This window comes from Protopterus annectens, chromosome 6.part0, assembly GCF_019279795.1.
Source record: "Protopterus annectens isolate FY-2018-M chromosome 6.part0, PAN1.0, whole genome shotgun sequence".
In the NCBI taxonomy this organism is placed as follows: domain Eukaryota; kingdom Metazoa; phylum Chordata; order Ceratodontiformes; family Protopteridae; genus Protopterus; species Protopterus annectens.
This window is the reverse complement of record NC_056737.1, coordinates 1708164384-1708184964: the sequence shown is the minus strand read 5'-3', so window position 1 is coordinate 1708184964 and position 20581 is coordinate 1708164384. Positions and strand designations below refer to the sequence as shown.

At 43.7% G+C, this 20581-nt stretch overlaps 1 protein-coding gene across 2 annotated transcripts in view; it reads left to right on the top strand.

The window, feature by feature from the left end:
* Window positions 1–20581, top strand: part of NOP58 (NOP58 ribonucleoprotein) — a 581042-nt gene that overhangs the window by 161992 nt on the left and 398469 nt on the right. For both annotated transcript variants that reach the window (XM_044075099.1, XM_044075098.1), the window contains one exon: window positions 4315–4379. In XM_044075099.1, the coding sequence (XP_043931034.1) occupies window positions 4315–4379 (65 nt within the window). The remainder of the gene's footprint in view (window positions 1–4314; window positions 4380–20581) is intronic.

Below are 20581 nucleotides of genomic sequence, written 5' to 3'. Positions count from 1 at the left end.
ACTGTCTATCTGTGCACCTTTTGGCTCCGAATATCAATCTCTGGAATCCCACTTCTGACACCATCTCGCTCTGCTACTCAGGATACAATAGAAGAGTCTTTGTGGGTTCTGTTCAAGCGGCTTTTGTGATACAAACACATCACAATAGAAGTTTACTGACTTTAACTTGGGTAACTTGTATACAAACTAGCTGTTGCAATCATACATGCTCACTTTCTGGCTGCACTCTCAAAATGGCACTAGGAATAGCATGTGGCTGCTATTTATATGTGCACATTCAGTCCTTGATATGCTGCTTAAAGATACAGCACAAACACTGTTTTACAATTCCCATCAGTTTTGTTTAGGTTTTCTGAAAGTTGGGTAAGAGTGCTCTCGACATTTGAGTATTGAAATAATGTTCATCTATTTCTGCACATTAAGATTTCCAAATACAGGTGTGCTCACAAATGTTTGTCTGTATATGTTGTATGGTGTGTAGATAAGTTTGTGTGTGTATATATACACAGACGTCATGTACCACTGTCCGGTGAAGCAATAAAGCCACGGATAATTTCAAGATACCAGTCCGTTTAGTAAAGAAGCTCCAAGCAGATAAATACAGAAACACAGCAGATAAGTACAGAAACACAGCAATCACATAAACGTTTCAAGCACTACGTTTTTGTTCAAAATACTTCATCAGATGTGGGCCTTATTTAATTAACACACTTTATATAACAGTGATGACATCACAAACAGATTAATAATAGAAATGCATGAATGTTAAATTAATTTAAAATGTTTGTATGAATACCTTTTAGATTTAAATAAAATCAAGCCATGTCCTTGTATAAATGTTATCATATTAAATGTTGTTTAAAAAATGTATTTAAAAATGTTAAAGAACAATTCATCAACTTGTACAGTGCAACACATTGAACAAACAGTTTTACAACTCCATCTACTGGTAAGAAGATGAACTGCATCCCTTATAAATCCGCGGTGGTGCAGTGGTAGCGTTGTTGCCTCACAGCAAGAGTTTCTCCCATTCGATTCTCGGCTGGAGTGCACTGAGTGCTTTCTGTTTGAAGTCTGCATGTCCTCCCCGCGGTTGGGTGGGTGTTCGAAAGACATGCGTAAATGGACGTGTCTTCGTTGAAGTTTGGACATTGAGCTGGCACCTCAGCGTTAGTGAAAATCTACTGCCAATCGTTAGTGGACTGGAGTTCCGCTGTGGCGACCCCTAACCAGGAAAAAGCCGAAAGACACACACACACACAAAAAAAACACAGTAAAAAATACATTTATTATTTTAAAATCTAGTGTTATGCAGAATCAAGGTTAAATCTAAAAAAGAATGTTTTTAAAAAGATTATTTTTAAAGAAAAAATTAAATAAAAACCTTATTATGCATACTAAGTAAAAACAACCTCCAGTAAGACATTTTTCCTTAAGCAAGTTAAATTTCTTCCACTTGGGCAGGGGCATATAGGGAAGGTACATACAGATTATAAATTTAAAGTTTAGAGGTGGCATGCGGAAAGAGAAAATTGAGTATAGAGAATTGTGGTGCAAGTTACCCTACAGGCCAATAAGTGGCCAGGATTAAATGAGCATATTTCACTTGCTCCCCCTAATCAAACTAAGAGCGGCTAAACTTTAAATTTATAATCTGTATGTACCTGCCCTATATGCCCCTGCCAAAGTGGAAGAAATTTAACTTGTATAAGGAAAAAGTCTTTTTTTTTTACTGGGGGTTGTTTTTACTAAGTATGCTTAATATGTTTTTTATTTTATTTTTTCTTTAAAAATAATATTTTTAAAAACACTCTCTTTAGCTTTAACCTTGATTCAGTATAACAATAGATTTTAACATAAATGATGCATTTTTGACTGTGGTAATATATTCAAGGGATGCAGTCCATCTTCTTACCGGTAGATGGAGTTGTAAAACTGTTTATTCAATGTGTTGCACTGTACAAGTTGATGAATTGTTCTTTAACATTTTTAAATACATTTTTAATACATTTTATAAACCTTTATTTAATATGGTAACATTTATACAAGGACATGGCTTGTTTTTATTTAAATCTAAAAGGTATTCATACATCCAACATTGTAATTTAACATTCATGCATTTCTATTAATTGGTTAGTTTGTGATGTCATCACTTTTTTGTTATATAAAGTGTGTTAATTAAATATGGTCCACATATGATGTATTTTAAATGAAAACATAGTGCTTGAAACGCGATTGCTGTATTACTGTATTTATCTGGTTTGAGCTTCTTCATTAAATGGACTGATATCTTGAAATTATCCGTGGCTTTGCTTCACTGGACAGTGGTACTGATTTTAGCAGTTTTTTTGTTTGTACCTATTGGCAACTTTTTTGGATACACACACACACACACACACACACACACACACACACACACACACACACACACACACACGTGTGTGTACATAATAAATTTATAAATGGTTTTAGTTCATTTTGTACACACGGGTAGTGGGGTTAGTGTTAGGGCAAGAATGCATGTGTGCAAGTTTGTGAGTGATGGTTAGAGTTGGGGTTGGGTAAGGTGATAGCTTTAGTAGTGTGTGTGTGTCTGAGACTCACCTGTGTAATAGTGTTATGGTAAGATGAAGGGTTAAGGTTGGCTTGCATTAGTAAGATGGTGCAGGGAGGCGAGGCCTTTATACCATTTCATGGATAAAAGCTTTACATTTACTCTGAAAGCACTTGTGCGAGAGAATGTTGTAGATTATTTTGTTTGAAACAGGCTGAAGGCATTTTTGTGACTGGTCAGATCTTGTGTGGTTAGGTTAGCAGGAATGTAACCTGGTTGGGGGGGGGCGACCTTAGTAAAACTACAGGGTTTGTTATACAACTTCAGGTAGAGAAGAAAAAAATCCTCCCTTCCCCTTGAGATGGGAGAGGGAGAGTTAATGGTCCTCCTTTCAGTTCTGCATATTGCATCTGCCTTCTTGAGACCCCACTGTTCAAATTCTGCCTGCTTTTATGGAGTGATAGTGCCTTTGTTCGTGAAGCTAGTTAGATCCATGTAATTCACACACAAGTATTGGGATACCTTTTTCTTTTGTACTCTGTTCCTGCTGTCTCGTCATCAGCTGCCTTCCATGGCCATTTGGTCCGTGTTATCCAGGAAGGGCTGCCCATTCAGATGGCTGTTGGGGTTGATTCAGAGTTTTTCTTTGGTCGTTCCCATACCTAGCACATATACCCAGTGAGAGAGGGGGGAGGGATGTGCAGTGGGGCAGCAGCAAATGATGATATCTCTTCATAAGGAATGTACTCTCCAGCTTCTCCGTGTTGTATGCCTCAAGGCACTTGTGTTTTGAGCTTCTTGTTCTCCACTAGGAGGTTGGCTTCTCCCAGTGTTTCCTCGAGTGCCTGCAGTCACTCCCCACCAAGAGAGGCAAGTGGGTTATGTTCCTTCTCCTTCTCCTTCCTGACTTGGTTCTCTAGTGCTGGGGCATAGTTAAAAATGTCCCCAGCACCTTGGGCAATTTCCCAAGTATTGGATATTTATGTTCGTAATTCAAGCTAAAGAGATGGAAACAAAAGTACTTGTGCACAGGAGAACTAGTAAATGTTTTAGCTCTGCATAGTGCAACAGATGAAACTAATTTATGCATGGACGTTTGTAATAAGCCCCTTACTTTAATCCTCTCTACGCGCCATTGAATGAAAAAATAGTTTAGTTTATATTTGATTAATTTCTTAGCAGTCTACTTCACTTCACTGGAGTATCATATGAGAGAGCTTCCTCATAACACACTTTGATCATAACAGCCATGAAAATAAAAAAAATGTTAGTCTGTGGAATGTTTGATAGTTCATGTAGTTGAATCTTTTACTAACAGCCAAAAAAATAGCAGTGGTGTGCATTTTCCATTTTTCTAATTAAGAAAGGTGTGATCCACTTAAGGGCCCAGACTGTTCTGTGTACTAGTCTCCATTATCTTTTTCATTGATTGATCTGTGTTCCACTAGAAAGTAATTGAACAGAGAACTTTCCTGCTGGCTTGGTTATGGTTTTAAAAATTTAGTCTGCTGTACTGTTTAATTGGACTTGCTTTGCTGAATGGAATGCAAGTTGGGGGGTGGGACACATTACAGTTAAGCTATACCTGGTTGTCTGGTAACGTTTGTCTCTGTTCTGAAATATGCATTAGGTCACAGTGCTTTGCCCCCCACTGAACCCACACATGTATTATTTCTTTTGACAAGAGTTACAAGATGCTTTCTAAAGCAGCATTACATGTGCTTAAGTACCAACTAATTTGATTTTCATTTTATCGTCAGCCTCTCCCGATACAAGCTGAAGTTCAGTCCTGACAAGGTGGACACCATGATCGTTCAAGCAATTTGTAAGTATTTGTGCCAACAAAACTATACATCTTAGCAGTACTTTCACATGGCTCGCTACATGTTATTGCTGCAAAGTGGCTTTTTTTTTTCTCGTTTCTTTATTACACATATAATGGGTATTGAGCCAAACAAATGCAGGACAATTAGTTGTCTTATTTTTTTTTCCTCCATTATTTATAGTGCCAGCATAGGTCGTAAAAGGCTGTCAGTGGTCATTTTTAGGCACACTGAGTCTGGTTTTGGGTAGATTCTCTCTAATTTTCCATGGTGTGACAAAATTGTGATCATTATGTGTTGTGTTGATCATATGGACACACTTGACAAGAATTGTCTTTGTATTTGTTGGGGGGGGGGGGGGGGGCTCTTGCAGGTGTGTAACAAGTGGCATGTGGAGCCTGCCTGGAAAAATACTGGATTACAGTGTATTTCTGAGCTGTAACCTTTTTAACCTTTAGTTTGTAATGAAACTAGTTGAGAAAGTTATTCAGTAGCATTTGGCAGAAAAACCTCTGGTATGCTTCCCAGCTAGTGTTGGTGCATTGATTCAAAGTGGAATGGTCAGGTATTTGTAGTGTGCGCTTCTTACAAAAACTCTCGAATTCTCCTTGATATCAGTTTTGACAGAGGGATTTTGTACCCATTGCTTATGGAAAACTGGTGTTCCTGAGTGTGTAGTCAATCTTGCTGATTAAGAAACCTCTTTTGCAAAGTGTGCTACATCATTCGTAGGTCTGTCGCTGCCTTATGGGAGTGCTTTCTACAACAGACTTAACTGTTGTTTTATGCAAACTATAAACTGGTCGCCAACCCTTCCCATGTGAGACATTGACCTAGCAGGGAATAACTCTGTGCCCCGATTCAGGGATATTCACAGCACAGTGCATTATTTGGACCCTAACTGATACCATCATGGCTGTGGACAAAGGCCAATTAACAGGAGCCATTTTTATAGGTGTAACCAAAGCTTTTGATGCATTTGACCATTGTTCAGGTCTTAAAAAGGCCAACTAGTTCCCCGTCCAACAGAGGGCTCACTTTTCTGTTCTCGCATATTCAAACCTTTCAATCAAAACAGTTGTCTTGATGGCATATTTACTATAAGGGAGAGGGCCTACAACCTTGTTGCAGCCTAACCTAACCATGTTGCAATGGTCCATTTCACCAGATCGGCAGAAAAGAAAATGCATTAGCCTAAGCATCTAAATTGAAGACCTCAAAAGTGTGGCAACCTATATCATTCCCTGTGAAAGACTTAACAAATTACCTGTTAAGTTACACCTCACAAAGCCAGATGTCACTTCTTGCCTAACAGCGACATAACCTACAACCTAAGAAACCTTTATCTTTTCGTCACAGTTACATGTAGCCTTTTTTGCCATGACTTCTCATCTTCCCACGTCATCCCACATTCAGAGATTCCTCTCTGCCTTGGCTGTCAGTTCTCTCTCCTGTTTGTGTTGTGCTGCATTCAGACGTTCTGCTCAGTGCTTCTACTAGTTGATACAAGTAGTTCAAAAAATTGCCTGCATTAGTGTTTCAACAGATGTCCTTCGTCTTTCACTGTTGCAGTCCTGACTTGTGGGATTTCCTGCAGTGAAAGCCCTCAGCTGGCCTGACTACCAGCGAACTCTTTCCACCTCCCAGCTTGGTGGATGACCTGACAGATGTCCGCAGCCTATCATATAAAGGGAGCCAGTTTGCGTAATGATTTGCCTTTTCTTGCCATTGGAGCATGAGCCGTGTTCAAGTGCATTGGTCGATCCGCACCAGAGGAGTCACTGTTGGAAAGGCAAGTACCCCATTGGCGAACTCTAACTCGGGTCAGATAAAGTAAATGTGTCTGCTGTGGTAAGCAAATCCCACACAGAGACTTTAGCTCCCTTGGCATTGCCTGTTTAAGCCCAGACCATGATGTCCCTACTTGCAATTTCTGTGCTTATTTTAATACTAGGACTGTTGGGCATAGAGCTGAATTTTTAGCAAGATTCCTCAGTCAGTCTTATTTGCATCCGATGGTCATTCTGCAATTGAGCAATCTAAGTGAAAGAAAGAGAAGAAATAAAAGCTTAGGTCTTCTGATGACAACCGTTCGCTGTCTGCCTCTCTCTAGGCTTGTGATTGTTGAAGAAAGTGAGGTGCTTTTGCATCCTGCTTCGGTGTCTGAAATTGTGACTTGGGCATCTGTCGAGACCCATTCGAAATCAGGCATGCCATCAGTCCCTTCAGTTGTACACAAGGCTTTGCATATTGCTTGTCTGTCAGGTCTGGGGCCGCTCAGCAGGCCTCTGTTTCCAAAGAGCATTTACCGGTGACGCTCCACCAAGGCCTAGGCCTGCACCAGTGCTTTTTTCACCCTTCCAGAGACTGGCTCCAGGTTATTGGATGTGGCTTGGCCCAAGGCCAAAGCCACAGCAAAGAGGTACTGTGGCAGAGCCTGTGCCTAGGCCTACTGGCTCCCTTTTAAAAGAATCCCAACAGGATTTGATTAGATTAGTTGAGGACCTTATCTCTATTGTTAGGTCAAGGCAGGCTACAGGGGATGTCTCAAAAAGGAAAAGGGATGCTCCTTTTGAAGCTTTCCCATACTCTTTTTTTTCAGTCTGATGAAGATCTGGACCTTGAGGAGTCTGGGTCTGAAGAAGGACCCCCCTATGAGGAGTCTAATTCAGAGGAGAACCTTCCCTCTGATGCCACCCCCCCCCCCCCAACGAGGATTTCACCTTTGGGGAAACCCTCCATGTAAGAGACTTTCAGTGGGAGGCACAGGAATGTCCCCAGTCCAAAAAGAGAGTTAGGGAGTTCCTGGATCTACCTGAACACAAACCACTGGCTATCCCCCCATTTTAGAGGTAGTTGAGGATTTTTTTGCCAGGATTCCTCCTTGAATCTTGATTCCCTTCCTCCTGCGCCTCATAAATCAGACAGATTTTATAGGGTACAGGACTCCCACAAATACCTTTTTAAGAATCCCTCTGCTGACCCTGAGCTGGTCACCTTGGGCCCAAAGGGGCTAGAGCCATTTCATCCAGGAACCCTTTACCCACAGAGAGCAGGGCCCTTCATAGGTTCGGGGGGAAAAAGGTATATACATCTGCCACTCTTACTGTGAGGGGCCCTCCGTTGTCAAGTCCATATGGTCAAGTATCAGCAAACCATTTTGGATCAGCTCAGACGGATGGAACGTCACCTCCCTACAGGGTAAAAACCTTTCCAAAGAAGCTCCTAGGTCTTTCACTCCAGTTTTCAGTTAGCTAAGCATTCATTACACTGTGATTATGATGCCATGGGGGAAGAGTCTTGCAGGGCAGCTGCCACTGGCTCCGTTATTAGAAAGCATGAGTGGCTTGGTGAACAACCTTTTCCTGACCATGTTAAATCGAACCTCTTGGATGCTCTCTTGGACAAAGTTTCTCTTTGGCCCTAAGGCAGAGGCAGTTCTCAAAAAGATGGAGGACAAAGCAAAACACAAACTGCACAAACTGTGAAGGACTTCCTCCAAGTACAGCCTCCTAGGTCGGAACTTTTCAACTAAGCACTGGTCATTTCCTTCCCAGCCTAGGGGTAGACGGAGGAAACCACAGCAGGATAGAACCCATAGACAGTGGCACATAGCCGCAAAGAAGCAGGCAGTGGACCTCTGAGGCTCCCAGACAAGTGAGTTCTAGGTCCCAAGCCTCTGACAGAGAGCAGCTATGCACTTTTTTCTCAAAATTGGCACATTATAACCCAGGGCAAGTGGGTTCTAAATATCGTGTCACAAGGCTACAAGTTCCATTTCCATACCCTGCCAAAGGCAAACGGCTGGCCAGATCTGCTTAAAAATCAATGGGCAGATGCACAAAAACAAGTCTCCTCCCTCATGGACAAGAGGGCCATTCAACAAGTGCCAGAGCAAGAGCGGGGACTGTTCTTGGTACCCAGAAAAGAACAGGCCTGGAGGCCAATACTGGACCTATCAATTCTGAATACATTTCTGGATAAACCAGAATTCAAAATGCTGACTTTACAGCAGCTAATGTCCATGCTGGGCAAGAACGCTTGGCTTGTAACTTTAGACCTAAAAGAGGCATACCTGCATGTCCCAGTCAGACAAGTATGCAGAAGATACTCAGATTCATGGCTGGCTCAATGCATTACCAATTCTCTCTACTGCCCTTTGGCTTATCTACTGCGCCCAGGGTCTTTACAAAGTGCCTGGCACCAGTAATTGCATTCTGCAGACAGAGGAATACAAATATATCCTTACTTGGACGACTGTCTAATTCAAGTAGAGAACAAAGACATCCTTCTACAGCATCTGGCGTTTGTGACAAAACTTCTAACATGCCTAAGGTACACAGTCAATGAAAAGAAATCAAAACTCGTACCCTCTCAAGAGATAATATTCCTGGGTGCAAGCTTAAATACATCTACCCAGATGGCTTATCTCACGCCAGACAAACAAAGACAACTGGCTACCTTCTTCAAAATGTTAGCAACAAAGACCCAGTTATCTGCAGGAAAAATTCTGCAGGCTTTGGGCTTCATGGCATCCGGCATCCTACTAATTCCATATGCAAGACTGCATATGAGGAAACTTTAATGGTACCTAAAAAGTGTTTGGACTCAACATTGCCACAGCCTGGAAACTATAATTACTCTCATTCTCTGCCTGCAACAGGAGTTTCGATGGTGGACAAAGGCTTGTCACCAAAACAAGGGACAGCCATTCACATTAGCCCCAGCCAGGCAAACATTAACAACGGATGCGTCAGATTATGCTTGGGGGGCCCACATGGCAGGAAAATGCATTCAGGGAATGTGGACCTCAAACCAAATGCATCTACATATCAATCAAAAAGAGATGCTAGCTGTTCAAAATGCCCTGACAGCCTTCAAGGACCTACTTCAACCAGGACAACTACTGATACACAGACAACACCACTGTCATGTGGTATATAAACAAGCAGGGGGGGCACACATTCTTACCCCCTTTGCAGACTAGCCATGACTTTGTGGGGCACAGCATTGACTTACCAAGTATATCTGCAGGCACAACTTCTGCCAAGAAGGAAAAATACTCTAGCAGATGAACTAAGCAGAAACCTCATGGATCCCCACAAGTGGCAGCTGGATCCACAAGTCTTCAGCATGATAACAAGGAAATGGGGATGCCCAGACTTAGATCTATTTGCCTCCCCGCACAACTACCAACTGAAGAGATTCTGCACAAGGATTTATCACAGACAAGCATGGAAAGCGGACGCCCTATCCTTCAGCTGGAAAAAACAGTATATGCCTTTTCCCCCTATGCCTCTCCTCCCCAAGGTACTCCTAAAGGTCAGACAGGAGAAGCCAAAGATGATACTGATTGCACCAGACTGGCCCCACCAGCACTGGTACCCAATATTAAGGAGCTCGTCTCAATGCCCAGCTTGGATCCTTCCTCAAGTACCGCATCTACTGTCCCAGCAAAACAATCAGATTCTGCACAGCCAGCCCAGGACTTTAAACTTGGCAGCATGGCGGATAATGTAGTCATACAAAACACGCCTCTCAGCAAAGCTGTGATGGGTGTCATTTTGGAAGCCAGAAGGCCTAGTACTAGAAAATCTTATGCTGGAAAATGGAAGGGATTCTGTGCCTGGAACCAGGCACAAGGAACAGATACAGCTGTGCCAAATATTCCTCAGTTTTTACAATACTTAACTGATGTTGGACAAAGGCCTATCTTTCTCCTCTATTAAAATTCATGCCTCTGCCATTTCGGCTCATTACAGTGCAGAGCCACCAATCTTTTCGCATCCCTTATTAAAACAGTACCTCAGAGGAGCCAAAAATTTAAGGCCTCCAAGGAGATCTCTAATGCCTGCATGGGACTTCAACTATGTCTTGGAAAAACTCACCCTGCCTCCTTTTGAACCAGCTGCTACTGCTGATATAAAGTTTTTATCTTGGAAAACAGCTGTGCTCCTAGCAATAACTTCTGCAAGACGCGTTTCAGAGCTACAGGCACTCATGGCTGTGGAACCTTTTATCATTTTTTATCCGGACAGAGCCTCTCTGAGGACAAACCCAACATTTATGCCTAAAGTGGTGTCCAGTGTGGCTCTTAACCAAACCATTCATCTGCCAACTTTTTATCCAAATCCACAGAACAAGGGGGAAAGAATTCTGCATTCTTTGGACGTACACAGACAGCTTAGATTCTACTTGGACAGAACCAAAGTTTTCAGAAAGAGCAATTTGTAGTAGCATATGCTGCAGGATCACAAGGAAACGCCATCTCAAAGCAGACTATTTCAAAATGGATAGCCCACTGCACTTGTTTCTGCTACTTACAACATGGCAAGCCAGTGCCTAAGGACATTAGGCCACGGTCCACCAGAGCTGCAGCCTCTTCAGCAGCCTTTCTCAGGGGAAGTACCAACCAAGGGCATTTTAGCGGCAGCTGCTTGGAGTTCAGTGCACACCTTTACAAAGCACCATCATCTGCCACTCGACTCTAAATCCAGGGCAGGTTTTGCCACTGCAGTTCTGCGGGGACTTATAGCCGCTCCTAATGCGGTTTAGCTCCAGCCTCCCAACCATAGCTTTGGGAATCTACCGTAATGACTGCAACAGTGAAACACGAAGAACATAGTACAGTTGTGTACACTTACCATAAATGTAGATGTTAGAGTGTATTCACAGTTGCAGTCCAGGTTACCCACCCACCATCCCCCTTTCTTCTGATGGAACCTATGTGGTCTATTTGCTTGTAGACTAAGGTAATGCTTATATTGGTGCATGTATTTATACATATATAAATTTTGACTACCATTTTAGGGGGCAAGAAAAACTAAAGAAAATGGCGGCCACATCTTTTATATCCCTGACAACCTGACGTCAGGGAGGGGGTGACAGCGGCCGACGCAGGACCCAGGACTTTGGAATTCAGGCCGACTGAGGGCAACCTGCCAGCAGGATTACCCAAATGTAATGACTGCAGCAGTGAATACACTCCAACATCTACATTTATGGTAAGTGTACACAACTGTACTTTGGTTTCTATGGTGTCGAGTTGGCAACCTCACTCCTGACCTTCAACGAAGGCACGCCCATCAACACATGTCTTTCGAATGCCCACTCGACCGCGGGGAGGACTTGCAGACTCCACACAGAAGGCACTCCCAACCCAAGCTGAGAATCGAACGGTAGAACCTCTTGCTGTGAGGCAACAATGCTACCCCTGCGCCAGTGCGGATGTCAATAAAAGTTAATTGCATTACTTGTGGAAAGCAAATACCTCAAAGATTTTACTTGTGGAAAGCAAATACCTCATAAAGATTTTAATTCGTACTGTATTCCTTGCCTAGGCCCTGACCACGACATACCGTGCTGTCTCTTTTGTGCTTTGTTTAATCGGCGTCTGTATATTTTCACCTCTAAATATTTCGGTTCTCTGTTTAATTATCCAGAAATGTCATCTGTCAGCTATCAGACTACCGGGATTCCGAAAAAACGCAAGGAAAAAGACAGACAGGCCTGCGAGGTCCAAAACTGCCAGTGACGCTTCTCTTAAGCCAGGCGCCAGTTGGCCGATACTCAATGAGGTGCTTTCGCGGCCCCTGATACCTGCTACTTCCGATTTGCAGGCCTCTACTGAGACCCTTTAGGAGTTCGGTATATCGCGAGATACTTCCAACTATGGAACCTGTGGATGTCTCTACCTTGGATGAGTCCGGAGCCGCTGTGCAGGCACCAGCTTCTGAGGGTGTATTCAGGCCTACGGACTTGCATATTAAACAGACGCCTCCTTCTTTTAGGCCTAAATCTCGAACCATGCCTAAAAAACCAACGCCCAGGCTGCATGCTCAGGCTTCTGTGCCTAAAAAGCAATTAAGAATGGCTGAAGATCTTATAACTTTAATCAGGGGAAGCCCCCCCCCCCCCCAAGAGACCCAGGACTGAAGTAGTTTATGAATCTTCTGACCTGGATTCTGATTTTTCTGATTCTTCTGATGATCTGGATTTGCCCTTATCTACTTATGAGGATTCTGATGCAGAGGACTCTATTCCCTCTACTTCCCCTCCAGAGGATTTTTCTTTTGGTGAAACCTTACATACTCTAAGGGAGCATTTCCACTGGGAAAACCAGGATTTTTCCGATTCAAAAAAAGAGGCTTAGGGATTTCTTACTCCTGCCCCAGCATAGGCCTTTAGCTATTCCTCCTGTACTAGACATTGTTGATGCTTTTTCTGAATCTAGTTTCACTCCTGATTCTTTGCCTCCTACTCCCAGAAAACCTGACCAATATTGCAGGGTTCCTGATTTCACACAAGTTCCTTTCTAAAAATCCTATTGCAGATCCAGAGACTGTTTCACAGGGACCCAAGGGCATTAAGGCTTCTACTGCTAAAAATCCTACCCCTTCTGGTAGAGACTCCAGGGCGCTAGGTAGAAGGGGTAAGAAGGTTTACACTTCTGCAACCTTGGCCATTAGGGCCTTAAACTGCCAGTTTCATATGTTAAAGTATCAACATGTTATTGGCTTGCATAAACAGAAAATGATGTTGATTCCTGACTGTGTGGAAAATAAAGAATTACAGGATTTAATGCATTCTGCTGAACAGGTTGGAAAACATGCTTTGCAATGTGGATTTGATTCTTTAGAGTGCTCTTGCAGGGCTGCTCTTACTGGTTCTGTGCTCAGAAGACCTGCTTGGCTTAAGGAGCAATCTTTACCTGCTCATGTTAAAGCTAAATTGATGGATGCTCCCTTAAATCAGGATCGCCTGTTTGGCAACAAGACTGAGGAAGTTCTTAAAAAGATGGAGGATAAAGCTAAATCTATGCAAACTGTTAAAGATTTCTTGCAAGTTCAGCCTCCTAGATTTAGTAGGCACTGGCCCTCTAAGAATTGGTCCTTTCCAGCCTCTTCAAGGTCTTCTCAAGCCAAACCCAGACATAGCAGAAACCCCAGGATTCAGTCCCAGAGGACACACAAGACTTAAGCAGTGGGGGGTTTCCTCACCCAAATCAGGGAGTAGTAAGACTCCCTCCTCTGGAAAACAGTCTTAATGACTTGGTTTTAAAACTTCCAAGCACTTCCCAGCTGAATGCTCTTTTAGGTGGAAAGATTGGTCTGCAGGCCAAAAACTGGGAACTCATTAACCGGGACAAATGGGTTCTAAATATAGTGTCCCAAGGATACGGATTTCACTTCCACACCTTACCAACAACAAGCAGGTGGCCAGATCTCCCCCCAAATCGGTGGGCAGAGGCCCAAACTCAAGTACTCTCTCTTAAGCATGGGGGCTATTCAGTTGGTACCAGAAGAGGAAAAGGGGCAAGGGTTCTATTCAAGACTTTTCCTGGTACCCAGAAAAGGCAATACATGGCGTCCTATCCTGGACCTTTCTACTCTAAATACCTTTCTAGTGATTCCAAAATTTAAGATGCTGACTCAACAGCTGCTTCCAATGCTAGGCAAAGATGCATCGTTGGCAACACTAGATTTAAAAGAAGCATACCTGCACATCCCTATCAGGGAGTCTTGCAGAAGATACCTATGCTTCAAAGCAGGCTACATGCACTATCAGTTCTCTGCAATGTCCTTTGGGCTTATCTACTGTGCCCAGGGTATTCACCAAGTGCCTAGCTCCAGTCATTGCATTCTGCAGGCAAAGAAATATTCAAATATACCCATATCTGGATGATTGTCTTAATTCAGGCAGAAAGCCAGGACATACTTTTGAATCATCTGGCCTTTGTTCAAAGGGTACTGCCTTGTCTGGTGTGGGTACTGCCTTGTCTCTGGGGTACACCGTAAAAGAAAAGAAGTCACACCTGGTACCCTGTCAACAAATTACATTCCTGGGAGCAAGCTTGAATACAACTTCCCAGATGGCTTTCCTCACGCCAGAGAAACTGATTCATTTGACAACCACCTTCAAACAAGTGGCCACAAAAACCCAGCTATCTGCAAGGCAAATACTGCAAGCCTTGGGGTTCATGGCCTCCAGCATTCTTCTAATTCCATATGCAAGGCTGCATATGAGGAAACTGCAGTGGTATCTCAAAAGCCTATGGTGTCAACATTCACAGCATCTAGAAGCAATGATTCCTATCGTACCTTGCCTGCGCCTAGAGTTCCTTTGGTGGGCAGAGGCCTGCCACCAAGATAAGGGTCTACCATTCACACTCCCTCCTGCCACCCAATCTTTAACAGACGCATCAGACTGTGCATGGGGGGGCCCAGCTGGCAGAGAAATGCATTCAGGGCAAATGGAACCCAAGTAAAATGCAACTGCATATCAATCAAAAAGAAATGTTAGCTGTACAGAATGCACGGACAGCCTTCAAGGGCCATATTCTTCCAGGGCAATTAATGATAAAGATGGACAACACCACTGTTATCTGGTACATAAGCAAGGGGGTGCACATTCTTACCCCCTCTGCAGACTAGCCATGGCGTTGTGGAACACAGCCCTGAGCTATCAAGTACATTTACAAGCTCATTTCCTGCCAGAAAAACTAAATACACTGGCAGACGAACTAAGCAGAAACTTCATGGACCCACACAAGTGAAACTAAAACCAAGGATTTTGAACATGTTGACAAGCAAATGGGGGAGCCCAGATATAGACCTGTTTGCCTTCCCCCAAAACTATCAATTGGACAAATTCTGCACAAGGACTCCCCACAAACAAGCTTGGAAAGTGGATGCTCTGTCCTTCAGCTGGAAAAACTTAGTTTATGCCTTTACTCCTCTGCTCTCCAAAGTACTACTAAAGATCAAGCAAGACAAACCAAGGACGATTTACCCCCTCTTGCGCAGTGTGTCACTGTGGGCCCCGTGGCACCTGCCTCAGACTCCTACTCTATTGGCTCAGCAGGAGAACCAAATTCTGCACCCTCAACTTCAAACACTGACTCTAGCAGCCTAGCTAATTACATAATTTCTCCTTTACCATCCCTCAGTAAACCAGTGCTATCATTTTAGAGGCAAGGAGGGCCTAGTACCAGAAAGTCTTGCATTGAAAAATGGAAAAGATTCTGTGCTTGGAACCAAGCTCTAGGGACAAGCACAACAGTGCCCAATTTACCTCAGATTTTACAATACTTAACTGAGATGCTTCATAAGGGCCTGTCTTTTTCTCCTCCATCAAAATTCACTCCTTTGCCATCTCAGCTCATTATAACACAGAACTTCCCCTCTTTTCTCGTCCACTACTTAAGCAGCTCCTCAGAGGGGCCAGAAATCTACGACTACCCAGGAGAGCTCCAACTCCAGCCTGTGACCTCAACTTTGTATTGGAAAAGCTCAACCTTCCTCCTTTCAAGCCAGCTGCCACTGCGGACTTAAAATTCCTTTCTTGGAAAATAGCTTTCCTTTTAGCAATCACTTCAGCAAGAAGGATATCTGAATTACAGGCCCTCCTGCCAGTGGAGCCTTTCGTCATCTTTCATGCGGACAGTATGTCGCTCAGGACCAGTCCCTCTTTCATGCCCAAGGTGGTATCCAGTGTGGCCCTTAATCAGTCCATACATTTGCCAACCTTCTTTCCTAATCCACAGAACAAAGGGGAATGGATTCTGCACTCCTTAGACGTGCACAGACAGCTTAGATTCTACTTGGACAGAACTAAACCTCAAAGGAAATCTGATAAACTGCTGGTGGCATTTGCTGCAGGGGCAGAGGGGAAGGCTATTTCAAAGCAAACCATTTCCAAATTGATAGGCCCATTGCATTCATTTCTGCTACAAACACCATGGAAAACCTATCCCACAGGGGATCAGACCCCATTCTACCAGGGCTGTATCTACCACTGCAGCCTTTCTCAGAGGCATCCCTACCAGGGACATCCTAAAAGCTGCTACCTGGAGATCTGTACATACTTTCACTAAGCATTACCATCTGCCAATTTTCTCTAAATCCAGAGCTGGCTTTGCCATTGCAGTCTTAAAGGGCCTTTTAGCTGGTCCTAATTCTGTTTAAATTCCTCCTCCCATCCTTAGCTTTGAGAATCTACCCAAAAGTGATGACTGCAACAGTGAAACACGAAGAACATAGTACAGTTGTGTACACTTACCATAAATGTAGATTGAGTGTCTTCACTGTTGCAGTCCTGGTTACCCTCCCTCCAGCCCCCTTCTTTTTTTCTTTTTGTGGATATACCTCTACTTTACTTTGCTGTCTGCAAAAGCTTTTTGGTGTATTTGCTTTTTTGTTGTGGTATAACCTTGTATATTTATAGATTTAATTGCTTCCCAAAAACTGATGTAATGGCGTTGACTGCATGTTTTATACCCCTGATGACCTGACGTCATGGAAGAAGAGACAGCAACTGAAGCAGGACCCAAGGATTTGTTTATCAGGCTGACTTGAGAGCTACTGCAAGCAGATAACCCAAAAGTGATGACTGCAACAGTGAATACACTCTAGCATCTACATTTATGGTAAGTGTACACAACTGTACTTTCCAGAAGATCAAAAAGGCAAAGGATTATCCTCCAGGCTATTCTGCTTTCCAGAATGGAATGCTCTTGGTGCCCCATCTTGGACCTGTCCAACCTCAGTCAGATGTTCATCGTGTTTCACTGTTGCAGTCATTACTTTTGGGTTATCCTGCTGGCAGGCCACCTGCAGTCGGCCTGAATTCCAAAGTTCAGGTCCGGCGTCGGTTGCTGTCGCCTCTTCCCTGACATCAGTGCGCCAGGGGTATAAAAGATGCAGCAGACGCCATTTTCTTTAGTCTTTCTTGCCGCGTGGTGCCCGAAGCAAAAGCAGTTCAAGTGCCAGTCGGCCAACTCCTGAGATTTTCAAATTCGAATTTCAGAACAGAAGTCTTCATTAAAGCTAAGTACCCAATTGGGGAAACTCTTTTCTTGCTCCAGACCGATGTCAGAAAAGTTAACAATTGTATTTCTTGTGGGAAGCAAATACCTCCTAAGGGTTTTCATTCTTACTGTATTCCTTGCCTAGGCCCTGATCACAGCGTTGCTAGCTGTCGGTTTTGTGCTAGATTTAATCAATGCACTATTAAGCGTCTGTTCGATTTTGCATTTCATTACTTTGGCCGAAGATTTAATTATATAATGCCGTCGGAACAGCTGACCAGAGTTTACAAAAAACACAAGGACAAGAAAAAGGATGGGTATCCGAGGTCCAAAACAGACGAGGAGGCCTCAGTTAGACCAGTCGCAGGTTCGCTGGTTCTCAGTGAGGCGCTTTCTCAGCCCCTGGCGCCCGCTACCTCAGAGCCCCAGGCTGCTTCTGACTCCCACGTGGAGCAGATTGGGCTTCTGGATACTCAAGGTATTGGACACTTGGAAATCATTTCCTCAGATGGGTCCAGAGCCACTGAGCAGGCATTGGCTTCTGAGGGTGTCTTCAGACCTACACAATTGTATGTTAAACCATCTTCAGCTTGAAAGACTAAAGCAGCTCTAAAGAAAAACAAGTACAGCATTCTCTTACTCAAACTTCCATGCCGAAATAACAGATGCTTAAAATGGCCGAAGACGTAATTACTTTGATCAGGCATTCCCATCGCCCTCCTGATAAGAGGCCTAGGCAAGAGACAGAATATGATTCTTCTGATCAGGTTTCTATTTCCTCTGATTCCTCTTCTGAACAGGATTATTCCATGCCTCCCTATGAGGACTCTGATGCTGAAGAATCCATTCCTTCAGCCTCTTCTCCTGAGGATTATTCTTTTGGGGAAACACTGCATACCATGAGGGAGCATTTCCACTGGGAGAGCCAAGATTATTCAGAATCTAAGAAAAGGCTCAGAGACTTTCTGCTGCTTCCTCAGCACAGACCCCTTGCTATTCCACCTGTTCTAGACATTGTAGATGATGTATTTTCAGAGTCTGGCCTGTCCTCTGACTCTTTACCCCCTGCACCTGCTAAGCCAGACAGATACTACAGGGTCCCGGATTCTCATAAATTCCTATATAAAAACCCCGCTGCTAACCCAGAAACTGCATCTCAGGGTCCCAAAGGGGACAAAGCTTCCACTGCAAAAAACCCTGTTCCCTCTGATAGGGATTCTAGGGCACTGGACAGATGGGGGAAAAAAGTTTACACTTCTGCTGCCTTGGCTGTAAGGGCTTTAAATTGTCAGTTTCATATGCTTAAATATCAGCAGTACTTAATGTCACTGCTTAAACAGAAAATGTTGACAAATACTGAATGTTCAGAGAACAAGGAAATGCAGGATTTATTGCATGCAGCTGAAGTGGGAAAGCATACTTTGCAATGTGGTTATGATTCACTGGAGGCCTCTTGCAGGGCCGTTGTTGCAGGTTCTGTTATTAGAAGACATGCTTGGTTAAAGGAACAGAACCTGCCTGATCATGTTAAAGCAAAATTATTAGATGGCCCATTGCAGCATGATACTTTGTTTGGTGCTAAAGCAGAAGAGGTTTGAAGAAAATGGAGGATAAAGCGAAATCCATGCAGACAGTTAAGGATTTCTTACAGGTGCAACCACCCAGATTTAGCAGGAACTGGCCTTCTAAAAACTGGTCCTTTCCAGTGTCAGACGGACCACAAAGAGGCAGATCTCAGCCCCAAGGCTCATACAGGCCTAAACAATGGGGTGCTTCTACCTCCAAAAGCAGAGAAGACAAATCACAACCTTACAAGAAACCGTTCCAATGACTTTCCTTTGCCAGATCCAAACACTTTTCTTTTGGCAGCCCCCTTAGGGGGAAAACTAGCACCTTTTTTGTCAAATTGGTAAATGGTTACCCAAGACAAATGGGTCTTGAACATAGTGTCCCAAGTCTACAGGTTCCATTTTCACACCCTACCAAGGTTAAAAGGTATGCCAGACCTGCCAGACTATCAATGGGCAGAGGCACAACAGCAAATTACAGCCCTCATGGACATGAGGGCCATTCAGCAAGTACCACAACAAGAGCAGGGGCAAGGATTTTACTCCAGACTTTTCTTAGTACCCAGAAAGGACAAAACCTGGAGACCAATACTGGACCTGTCTATACTAAACACGTTTCTGGAGATTCCAAAATTCAAGATGTTGACTCTACAGCAGCTGCTGCCCATGCTGGGCAAGGAGGCTTGGCTCGTGACTTTGGACCTAAAAGAGGCATACCTGCATGTTCCAATCAGACAGTCTTGCAGAAGATACCTCAGATTCATAGCTGGCTCAATGCACTACCAATTCTCTGCACTGCCCTTTGGCTTATCTACTGCGCCCAGGGTCTTCACAAAATGCCTGGCACCAGTAATTGCCTTTTGCAGACAAAGAAGAATTCAAATATATCCCTACTTGGATGACTGCCTTATTCAAGCAGAGAACAAAGACATTCTTCTAAAGCATCTGGCGTTTGTAAAAAGATTACTAATTTGCCTAGGGTACACAGTAAACGAAAAGAAATTAAAACTAGTGCCCTCTCAAGAGATAATATTCCTGGGTGCAAGCTTAAATACAGCTGCCCAGATGGCTTATCTCATGCCAGACAAACAAAAACAACTGACGTCTGTCTTCAAAAAATTGGCAACAAACACCCAGTTACCTGCAAGGAAAATCCTGCAGGCTTTGGGTTTCATGGCATCCTGCATTCTACTAATTCCATATGCCAGACTGCATATGAAGAAATTACAATGGTATCTAAAAAGTGTTTGGACTCTGCATTGCCACAGCCTGGAGACAGTAATTACCCTCATTCCCTGCCTGCAACAGGAGTTTCGATAGTGGGCAGAGGCCTGTCACCACAACAAGGGTCTTCCTTTCTGTTTACCCACAGCCAGACAGACACTGACAATGGATGCATCAGGTTATGCCTGGGGGGCCCATATGGCAGGAAAATGTATTCAGGGCACATGGCCTGCAAGACAGATGCATCTACACATCAATCAAAAAGAGATGCTAGCTGTTCAGAATGCCCTGACAGCTTTCAAGGATCTACTTCATCCAGGGCAGCTGCTGATAAAGACAGACAATACTACGGTCATGTGGTACATAAACAAGCAGGGAGGTACACATTCCTACCCCTTCTGCAGACAAGCAATGACCTTATGGGACACAGAATTAACTTATCAAGTTCACTTGCAAGCACAATTCCTGCCAGGAAAATCAAATACTCTGGCAGACGAACTAAGCAGAAACCTCATGGATCCCCACAAGTGGAAACTGGATCCACAAGTCTTCAGCATGATAACGAGGAAATGGGGATGCCCAGACATAGATCTGTTTGCCTCCC